The sequence below is a fragment of the Poeciliopsis prolifica genome, unplaced genomic scaffold (genome assembly GCF_027474105.1).
Source record: "Poeciliopsis prolifica strain line A6 unplaced genomic scaffold, Auburn_PproV2 SCAFFOLD003, whole genome shotgun sequence".
Taxonomy (NCBI): Eukaryota; Metazoa; Chordata; class Actinopteri; order Cyprinodontiformes; family Poeciliidae; genus Poeciliopsis; species Poeciliopsis prolifica.
In genome coordinates this window covers 9468773-9480287 of record NW_026562378.1, presented here as the reverse complement: position 1 = coordinate 9480287, position 11515 = coordinate 9468773, and the positions used below count along the sequence as shown (strand labels likewise).

General features: G+C 39.1%; 1 protein-coding gene across 1 annotated transcript; it reads right to left on the bottom strand.

The window, feature by feature from the left end:
* Positions 1 to 699: 699 nt before the first annotated feature.
* Positions 700 to 10793, bottom strand: LOC129358434 (matrix remodeling-associated protein 8-like). Its single transcript, XM_055027488.1, has 12 exons — positions 10616 to 10793; positions 8449 to 8475; positions 8050 to 8355; positions 6880 to 6981; positions 6657 to 6790; positions 6390 to 6569; positions 5177 to 5315; positions 2935 to 3093; positions 2815 to 2839; positions 1974 to 2059; positions 1715 to 1786; positions 700 to 1642 (listed from the first exon to the last, which is right to left on the bottom strand). Exons 1-12 carry the CDS (start codon positions 10662 to 10664, stop codon positions 1620 to 1622), a joined length of 1302 nt encoding a protein of 433 aa, XP_054883463.1. The 5' UTR covers positions 10665 to 10793; the 3' UTR covers positions 700 to 1619.
* Between the last annotated feature and the right edge of the window lie 722 nt (positions 10794 to 11515).

Below are 11515 nucleotides of genomic sequence, written 5' to 3'. Positions count from 1 at the left end.
TTGCATTCTGGCCAAAGGTTTGGACTCGCTGTGAACTGCAAATGAGGCTTTGTGCAGTTTACTTTAAACACCAGCTTTTGTTATTGCCTACTTTGCGTTAATGCCAGATATATGTTTTGCTTAACTAATAATTATGTTGAGTTGCTTTGCAATCTGATTTAAACATCACTTAATTTTTCCCCTGTCCTATTGGCTATATTCTTCAGCCTTCATGATGTTGTTTATTCACTAATATTCTCAACAAAAAAAAAAAACAATAACAACAAAAGAAACTCTGAGAAACTCAAAAAATCCTCAAAGGGCCTAAAAACATATATATACTGATATTAAATTGCACTTTCATTCAGGTGGTTTCTGAAGGCACAATTCATTTAGTGTAATTGGAGTGAAAGTCACACAAAAACAACTTTTCAGATTTTTTCATTTGGGAAAAAAAAAAGGACAACCACTCAAGCATTATTTTTTTTTTTTCTACAACCCACTGATGCGCTACTTTGTCACAACATACACAAAGTAGTGTATGTATATACTTTATAGCGTTATATCTTTTCAACGCTATACGAAATGCACACTTTGTCAAGAAATTTTATGTGTGTAGCCTTTGAATTGCAGAGAGAGACCAATGCACACAATGATTTTTCAGACATTACATTGTGTATAGACCTTACCTTCAAAGAAAAAGAAATAAAGTACTGAATGTAAAATTCCTCATTTTTTTATTCCTTGAATGTATGAGCATTAAAGTGCAGCAGCACAAATGACATTCATTACAGACAGCACTAAACTGAACAAAGAAAAAGCTGAGTTACATCCTTTTAGCAAAGAAAAAAGAAAAGAGAATAGAATAGCATTTGGTGTCTCACTGGAATGGATGTTAGTACTCTTGCTGCCCCACTAGGGGGAGTTCATGACCAGAGAAAGCTGTGAACTAAAACTGTACAAAGTCAAATTTAAGCATGCCTTTGTGACATCTAAAATGAATTAACATAGAATGCTTAAAGCACAGCACTGAAATACTGTCCTACAACCGTAACAGATGCCATAATGCAAGACGAGAATAAACATTTAACAATCAGACAAACAGAAGAGTCTGCTTTTAGAAGAAGAAGAAGCCTCTGTTCATTGGCTTCTCTTGTCCACTTTCAATTCATAGTTGTGGATAAATGGAGTCATTTATGCTAGATATTTAAAGAATTAGTGACAAAGCAGTGGGGAAAAGCTTAAAACTGGTCTTATTTTTGAGAAGTTGATGAAAATTGTGCAGCATACATTTGTGACACAAAGAACGAAGCAAAAGTTTAAGAACAGAAGCAGCTTGAAACAAGTCCTGTTTACCGTTCTGCGTTTCTACATGCTTTCTTTGCTTAGCATTTAGGGCTTGATTTGCACCATGTCTTCACCAAAACTAGCCATAATTCTAAAAAAAAAAGTCTTTTTGTGCCGAAACACGACAGGTCTGTAGCAAAGTTTTATTTCTAATAATGGCAAAACCCAATCCAAACAAATCCACCCTGGCTTCCTCTGGCTACAACAGAAGGTAATTTGGTTGTGTTTTTGTCTAGAGAAAATGTAGCCTCTGGACCCGCCAGTGACTCAGATTTCGCTTCTGTCTCACTTTCTCACTTGGAAAACTTCCGGATCTCTGCAGGAAGCAAAACAAAACCAGAGTTAGGGGGAAAGAAAGAGGGATTCACTTGGAGGAATGTTGGCATACCTTTGTCAAGATCAATGACTTTTGGCTGCGCCTTCATCAGGGCGTTTTCTTTTAGCAGGTTGTTCTTGTATTCTAAATAAAGGAAATGATTAGGTTTATGCCCTGTGAAAGGACTGTTTCTAATACACTCCATAGGTCCACCTTCACAGTTGTAGTTTTTAACAACAAACTATGAAGGTTGTGCTCATAAAAAAAAAGTCCCTCACTTCTCCACCCAATGCTCCGAAGAATACCAAAGAACGAGACGCCATAAGCTTACCAAATCCTTTCTCCTCTTGAGTGCACATGTTCATCTCACCAATGTCTACCTCGTACTCATCTGAGCTGCTGGGACTCCTGCTGGACCTGTCACCGTGAAGAAACATCAGACTGAGTCAAAGACAGAGGTAGCAAATGTAACATTTCATTACTGGGATTTTACTTTAACACGGTCATCCATAATTGCAAAATGGAAAGAAGCATGTCTTGTTTTTTTTTTACAAATACAAATCTGAAAAGTGTAGGCATTTGTATTTACATCACTTAACTCTGAAACTTAGAAATACAATGTAGTGAAATGAGAGCAGAGGCCACCTGTGTGTGCCGTTCACTCAGTATAAGCGGAGCTGTTTTGGGGAAGCCTCGCTGTAAGTCATGCTAAAAACACCATCGGACCTGAGAGACATGGTGGGGGTCTCAGCAGGGACAGCAGACAGGAGCTGGTCAGATTTGATGAAAACATGGATGAAGCCTGAGCTCACAACGCAGAATACTAGCTAGCTCAAACAGACTTAAATCTCGACCTCAGATCATGGATATCCTCAAAACACAAGAATTTGTTTTTCAAATCTACCATTAACAAACTGTTAAAATACTACACCTTTCTCTGTGTTTGATGAGTACTTCTTAAAATGAAGCACTACTTTTCACACTGATATGATACAAAAAAGCCTGATATATAATACTTTAACGATTTTTATCTTGACGTTCTATATATGTGGCTGGATTAGACGCAGGACGGAGTTTGATGCAGGTGTCTTAGGAGTCTGAATACAAATGCATGCCACACTTTTCAGATTTTCCTTCTTCCATTTCTCAGAAATGTCTTATTAAGCACTTACCTAACAGATACTTTAGGAGAAAAATCTAAAATAATAATAATAAAAAAAAAAAACATTTTAAAAGAACATGAAGTTTTAAGTGAATGAAAAAGAATCAATTTGACAGACGTTACATCAGACCTTTGGCTTTACGTCGTTTGGTGACGAGGACGACAATGAGCGTAATGAATGCCAGAAGCAGGAAGGAGGCGAGGACGTAGCCGAGCGGCAGGAGAAAATGGTGCTTCTGGTCGGGCAGGATGACATTGATGACTCGCGGTGCGTCAACTTTACTGGTGTCTGAGTGTTACACCAAGTGAAAGTGTCAGCTGGTTTTACTCACATTTAACAATCTAGCAACGTTCTTTGCAGATGAAGCTCAGATAAAGACTCATTGATATTTTTTTCTCCTTTGTTTTCTTCTGCAGAAGGAAAATAACTGTCAATTTCAAGTTAGCACACATACTTTTTCATTTTGAATTTCCATAATGCCTTGCAAAAGTATTCCTATTTCTGTAATATTGACATGTTACAATTACGAACTAATATATTTTATCTGACAGACCAAAAAAACAAATAAATAAAAATAGTGCATACTTGGGAAATGGAAGAAAAATGATAGAAAGTGCAGTAGGACTTGGAACCAAATTCAATCACAAAAAGGACCACTATTAGACTATTAGTAATTGCTAATTAGGTGACTTCTGATTGATCTGGATTTTAATTATTGTTTAAGAGTGAAAAGGCTGGAAAATAAATGCATTTGTAAAATGTGAACTGAAAACCACTTAAGTTCAAAATATTGCACTGTTTTGCTGTGATCTGTCACAAAGTAAAATACTAATAGAATGCATTAAAGTTTGCAGATATAATGTGACAAAATGTTAAAAACTCAAAAGGCAAGAAGTATTTCTGCACTGCTCTTCCAAACACAGATTACATTTTTTTTCTCCAATCTGCATATAAGGCTGAACACAAAAAGGATGTGAAGAGAGTTTCCTCAGCCAACATCACTGCGTGGCATGAGGTTCTGCTGGGCGTTGGGAAGCAGAGGCTAAAGAAAGAGCCTGGTTTCACTTAACTTTAAAAAAAAAAAGTGCAAATCAAGAAGCAGCTGTGGACCTCAGACTAGACATACTTGAGTCAAAATCAGATCCAGACTGGTGTGACGCTGTGATTTACTTTTCCTGGCAGCAAAACATAAAAGAAGAGGGGAGAATAAACGAGAGAGCAGGGGGTGGAACGAGTGGGAGGAGAGGGTGAGACATTTCTTCAGAGAGACGACCTGGCCCCAACATCCCCAAACCCAGATTGTCTGTAATGTACTGTACTTAAAACTAACGCAAGTCATCTGACCTTCCTTGTGAGTTTCTCAATGTTTTTACAAACTCCAGGACATGAGCAGGGTAGTCATGTCTAAAACATACAAGGAGGAAGTGCAGATGGGAGGATCAGACGGACACCTGATCTGATCTTCCAAGTTTAAACTGCAAAAGTCAGCACACTGGGTCATCAAAGGAATGGGAAGATAAAAGTGGAAAAAAGGAAGAGGGAAACTTTTTTTGCAGAATGCAAAGGGTGAGCCAAAGTATACACAGCAGCAGAGAAACTACAGCCAAGCAGATTAAATCCCATAACTTTGTGACAGAGCGCTGAAGAAGACAAACTCACTACTGGAGATAAATCATTGGGACAAAATATGTAATTCCAGAGAAGCAATCCTGATGTTCAATCACAGCTCGGAAAGAGAGGTGGATTATTTTTGCGGATGTAGCTGGACATTAGTCAGAAGATTCCATTGAAATGAGATCGGCCATCTTGGCATGCTCTGACAGGAGCTGGCTTATACACGCACACGGAGGCAGCTGGGTAAGATTTTTTTTCCTCTTTGATACGTCTGACACTGAAAGCTTTGACCTGGAAAAACAGGCGGCTCTTTTTGACACCGAAACATTCTCATTGTGAAAGAAATGCATTGAAGGAAAGCTGTTGAGATGCACATCCATAAAAGTCCATGCAGAAACTTATGAAGACAAGTGTGCGAAGCATCCACCGTGAAAAGGAAGCTTTGTGAGTTACGAGGCAATGTTCGGATGTGGAACAACACGAGTGAATACAGCTTCAGGAGTTTAATGTCAGGCCAAAAAGAAAAAAAGAGAGGAAGAAATATTTCTCTCTAGAAACACAAAACCGCAGAAAAAAAGTTGAGTTCTTCCTCTGCTGCTTTGTTGTTTGGGAAGTCCGAGAGGAGATAGAGAATTGAGAGTGAAGGAAAGAGCAGATGTACGCGCACATAATGCCTCCTTTGGGTTAAGTACTAAAACATCTGCTCTGCTTAGGGGACCGACCTATAAAATCTAGAGACAGAAGATAGATTTGTTACCTTTGTCTCGGGGAAGCGCTATGACCGGCTGTGTGCTCCAAATCAGAGGGGCCTCGACCGTGACTCGAAACTCTCTCCGTTCGTGTAGGCCGCAGTAATGATGGTGAAGGTGACAGGAATATGTCCCCTGATCTGTGAACTATCACAACACACACAGGCAAAATAAACTGCAAACGTAAAACAGGCACAGAGATCAACTGACCTCAGATATCTGAGGCAGACACCCTGTCTAGATTGAGGGATAAGCTGAAAACTTTTCATTTTGATAAAACTCAAAGCTGAAGTTGCTGTGGCTTCCCTTGGTCTCGTCCTATACCATGATGCTCTGGGTTAGGCCAATTCTCATCACCTCCATAACCAAATGGTCATAGTTAATGGAAGCTATTTCTCTCATTAACTATGTATTATCTTGGTTTTTCCATTCATAGAAAGTATCCCTGCTTCAACACCTTTATTTTTAACTTTGTCTCCATTCAGGACAGTCATTGGTGGAGCTATTGTTGCTACTAACTACATTTATACAATTTTCAATATTTACAATATTAAAAATTGGCATTAAATGATCATCTGGATTGAAGTGGAGTTTACATAACTGGATGTGAATCTGACAAAGTGATCACATTATGCTGAAATGACTTTTGCTATGATTGGCACAGATCTGAATTTCATTTGGGGTGAACTGATTGTAATTTATTACAAATTTAACAGGTTCGTCTTCTGAGGTTCGCTGAGATGACATTTGTCTCAAATTGCTTAGACTTTAATGAATTGAACAGAACTAAATTATGTTACCACATTACTTACACTTTGTTTATTCTTGATGGAGAGGTGCAAACTAACCAGTTATAGCTGATTCTATAATTGATCACTGTACTTCATCACCAGGAGATATAAAGATTTCCCACACTGCAACCAGAAACCTTACTGTAGTTGTTCTTGTAGCAACTGCTGCTCCATGACTTTATTCACCTGAGAGCTCAACATGTTGTGGTTGCAAGCTCCCAGCTTCTCTATAAATTTTGACTCGGCAAGAGCTACATTGCTGATGAGATTTCCATGTGTTTTGGAAATCAGACTCACGTATGCTCACTTTTGCAAAACGCTTCCAAGCAAACGCATGGCTGCACACAGGCTCAATATTTTAGCTTGTGATTGTTCTAATCAAGAACATACATACGATTTGTTTCTCTCACCTCGACACGCGCATGCTCACCTGCAGGTCTGTTATTGTTAGCGAGAAGTCACCCTCTGAGAAGGCCTTGTTGCTGATGTTCATCTTCCTCTGCAGGAACAGAGGCCCGTAGCTGCGCTGCTCTCCAGAGGCGTACAGGTCCACCAGCCGATCGGCTCTGTCATGCTGGACTCCCGGGGACTGGCGGTCCCAGTGGACAACCTGGACACGTTACGCAACCTGCTGTCAATGGAATGCAGTAGCACAACAACAGAAGCAGATCTATGTGAGCCTTGTTTGTCCACTCGCCTGCTGGTCCTCCTCCTCGTCGCTCCAGTCTGTCCAGACGCCGCGCCTGTTTATGCAGGGCAACACGGCAGTGGTCCCCTGCAGCACCACGTACACCGCTTTCTGTCCGTCCCAGAAGCGGTCCTGCTTGCGTTCTTGGGGGGTGAAAAGACAAGACATCAAAGAGGACTCTTGAGCCGTAGCACTGCTGTGAACCGTGAGTCAGTCTGACAGAGATCCATACTTGATTTGGTCACATTGAGTTGAACTCTGACTGTTTCGTGCAGGTGGCAGTAGATATGGTGGAGGTTGCAGGAGTACAGGCCTCTGTCGTTCATCTTCACATCTGCCAACAAGGTACAGATACGGTGAGATGACCATCACACTGAGAAGCAGGAAATGATTTGTTGCCTTTTAAAATCATTTTTAAATGTTTGAGAACGTCAGACAAATTTTATTACAATAAATATAACATGAGTTAATGACCTACTTGGGCATGTAAGGGTTCCTAAACTCAACGGAGTAACAGAGTTGTGTCGGCACATAACAGACATCAGCTCAAAGAAGCAATTTAAAATGGATTTTTTTGTGTGCTTTTTTTGTGACATATTGTAGGAGCTATTTCTCCATTATTTTTAGTTAAAGTTTAGAATGTGGATTATTCAATTTGTTTGTTTTCTAGTTGATTTATAATTAGAATGTTTATTTTGTTTTCTAAATAAGTTTTTGGTTAGTAATTCACTTAATTAGTTAATTGATTTCAGTTTGGGAAGTGGGTGTGTTTCACAGTATAAATATGTAGCGTTTAGATGAGTCTTGGTCACGTGGGTGGTCATATGGTTTTTTACCGGTCGTTTTGTCTGTCATCAGTTCGTCATCAGTCAAGTTTTATCAATCAGAAAAGATGCAGGAGTTAGGGCAGGTTGTCCAAAGCCTGTAACTTGTTCTTGGTTAAAGGCTGAATAAAGCAAACAAAGAATTGCATTTTGACTGTTTGACCTTTTGTTTGGACTGTGTAAACCAAAACCCACGATGCACAGTATTGGCTGTTTGAGTTTATTTTATTTTTCTCTGGTCGTTTTTTGAGATTTGAATTTTTGCGATTTTTGGAATTAAGTTTGGGACAAATAGTCAATACACATATCATAAGTACAGTTTTGTTCCCATTTGTTGAGTTTGACCTCAAAAGTAGAACAGTTTGACAGACGTAAAATACAATTTTAGGAGTAGTATGACTTCCAAATTTAGCTTATAACTTGTCAAACAATATATGAGGAGCTGTAGAATGATGATGAGGTCTTCTCTTTAGTTTTTTGATTTTCATCCTGATTCTGAAAAAACTGTCTTTGAACTTTACAATATGAAAGAAAAAAAACAGTAAAGGTGTAGGAAAAAATGGAGTCAAACCATTGACCTTTGATGACCAGCGAGAAGTTTCCATCCTTGAAGGCTGTTGGGTTGAGGCTGACCCTTCCCAGATTGTGGGTGTGGTACAGCCTCTGGTCTCCAGCCGAGAACATGTCCACCACTCTCTCCATGGCGTAATCCGGGGCATCCCGATACATATCCCAGTGGACCACCCTCTGCCTGTCCCTCACCCTGTCCCTGGTCCACACCATGCGACCGCTCATGCACTGCAGTACCAGGTTGGACCCAGCGGGGCCGCTGACATCGTAGCCGGCCACCACCACACTGCTGCTGCTGTCAGACTGACAGGACACTGGAAGAGAGAGCAGAAGGTCTTCAGCGCTTCCCCAGAGGAGGAAAAGCAGAGATGTAAATCACGGCTGCACACACACAAAAAGTTGCATACCTGCTGTGAAGAAGCACGCCACAGAGACTGAAACAACAACAAAAAATGGAGAGAAATAAATATGTTCATCTCTTAAGTAGACATGAGCAAACAGAAATAAGTTATGTTTTGTTGATTTCAGAATGCAAACTTTGAATGAGCCTTACTAACATCTGTCATCCTAACATGTTTTTTACATGTGTCAGCAACTGCTTGAATTGACAAACCAAATTTATGTCATTATTGAATTTTGATCAATGGCCACAAAATTGTTCTGAGGACCAAAAATAGTTACACTTTTGACACCCCGGTTCCGAAGTTTTAATTACCTAACAGAGAACTGTTTGACCCAGATGATGACGGCATGACTGTGTTGAGAATTAAAAAGAGGAATAACTTGATTTAGCTCTTTAATTCATTCCTCTTTGTCCCGAATTCATGTGTCTGTATATATAAGCAGGGAGAAAAAGCAATCATACGACGTCAGACTTCAGATATCCAGAGTTTTATCCAGAGAAAATCAATGCAAGAAGAATGTTACAATGAGCATCTCACCTAAATCATCAAAAGTCCAAGACATGACAAAACAGAAACAATTAACTGAGTAAAAAGGGAAACAAAAACAAACAAAAGATGCATCTTTTGGGAAACTCTCACTCAGCACAAAGAGATTCGAACTTCTGCTGTAAAACAAACCATTTTATAAGAATGTGTATTCTCCTCATTTAAATATATGCATTAGGAGGTGTGTTTTCCTTTGTGTGGGCTGTCTTAAATCTGAGACCCACTGAAACACCCAGCTCTTCTCGTACCAGGCTCCTTTAGGCGACCTGATATACAGCGTGGATCTGGAACGTTATCTCTGCCTCAAAATGATTCAACAAGAAACCAGTTGGTGTTTTTTTAAACAAACTCGCACAAAATATATTGCTTAATACTAACTATAAGTTGGATCTAAAACTAACTAATTAAAAACATGCTTTTTAATGCTTAAAGAAATATACCAATATGTTTGATTATATGTTGTAACGGACTTCTATAGTTTTTAATGTTTGCCTGAACTATTCAACCCTGAGTAAAGAATTTATTGCCTGATAGCCAATATACTCCCTGTCTGACATGCTCCTCAGGGAGTATAAGACTGCTTTCTGATTAGAAATTTATGTAAGTTCAGAGAGTCACCAGTTGTCTTAGTTTGGATTTGTATCTAAGTTTATCTTAACGTAAACGTTAACTTGTGTACTATTGTGCTACTTTAAAATTCTATTTCAACAACTGCAAAGCCAGCAAGACATGACCTTTAACCTACGTTGACAGGCCAAGCAAGGAGATCTTTAGTAGAAGAAGCAGGCAAAAGCTCCATGGTTATATTGGAGATGCAGCAAAGATTGACAGCTCAGGTGGGAAAATCTGATAAGACAATTACTAGTTATGTATGTATTTCATAAAAACACTTATGGAGAAGTGGAAGGGACGGGCTACAAGCAATATGTCATAGTGAAGATGTCGACCAAAATACTTGATGAGGCAATTGCCTGAATGTTTGGAAGACAAGAAAAACTCCATATCAAACACCCACCAAACTTAAAAAAGGTGGCGATGGCAGAAACATGCTTTTAGGGATTCTTTCCTTCAGCTAGAAAGGGGAACTTGCTTTTTGTTGACGGTAAGATGGATGGAACTAAAATATAGGTGAGACTGTCCCGGGAGATAATCCACAGCAATGGATATTCATCTGTTAGAATGGTTCAGTCAAAGTACAGACCTCGATTCAGCTGAGAATCTGTGGCAATACTTTCAAAGTAATCTCCCTCCAATCTGATTCGGAGCTGTCTGGCAAAGACAAAAGAGCTGCTGGAAACAATTTTTTTTTATTAAAAAAATAAATAATCGCGTTCATGAAAATTTGTACTTTATATTAAAACTGGGTAGGAGAGTAAATTATTAACCCATTTTTTCCCATCATGCACCGATGAGTTTTAAGGCACTTTAAAAAAAAAAATCTGTGACATATGTTTTGCATGTCATAAAAAAATAATGACATGTCTTTATAACAGCCAGAACGCGGAGACAAGTTTCCCGGAGAAATCCTTCGAGGGATTTGGTTGATTAATCGAGCAAAAGATGGCTGCTTTTGTACAAGCTCTCGCAGCACAAGTACAACAACGCCGAACTTCAGCCTACTCACTGTGGATGAGAAGAAGAGCCTGGAGAACGACAGCATCCCTCATGACCATGCTCCTCCTCAGCGCACACTTTGAAGCCAGGGAATTACCCGTTTGATGAGAGTTTGGGAAACAGGTCCTGTTTCGGTTTGGGCAGCAACAGCATTTGTCTGAGTTGCAAACGGCGCAGAGAGCGGAACTGCTCCGAGTCGGTAAATGTAACCCGACACTGTCCCGAAATCCCTCCTTCAATCACTTTATTAATTTGCAACATCTCGACAGATTCGCCGCAACCGCAACCTGTTATTTAGCTTGCTTACATACTGTCTTGTTGTTTTTAACGAAGATAACAATAAATTGATTCTATAATGATGCCCAAAAATATACAGTGGATGAAAAGTTAGCCGGCTAAATAAGAATAGTAAAAAAAAAAAATGAAAGTAAAAATCATTGAAAAAATGTTTTTGTATTGTTTTATGGACTTAGCGTTTATTAAAATAACTTTATTTGGCCATTTTATATGCACTGGGACGCATAGGACCGATAGTAAACAACATTTATATAACCAGGTTCGCCACAAAACACGCTATAATTAAAAACGTACCAAACCTTGATTAAACCATCATTTAGCTCAACAGAGACCCCTGGCGCCTGAGCTTTGCAACGACACAGCAGAGTGTGACTAATTTGACCTTTGATTCAGCTCCTTTGTTTTTTGATTCATTTAAGTGGTGTTGGTGCCGTGTCACGATGTGACAGTTTAACCCTATTTAAAAAAAAATAAAAATAAAAACACAGTTTGCACAGATGCATTTTATTCTGACAAATGTACATGTTCTGAAATAAATTAATTTTCTTTTCAAGCTGTACACTTTTCCCCGTTGATATACTTGTAGAGTATTTTTTTTCTAGCCCCTTTTCTG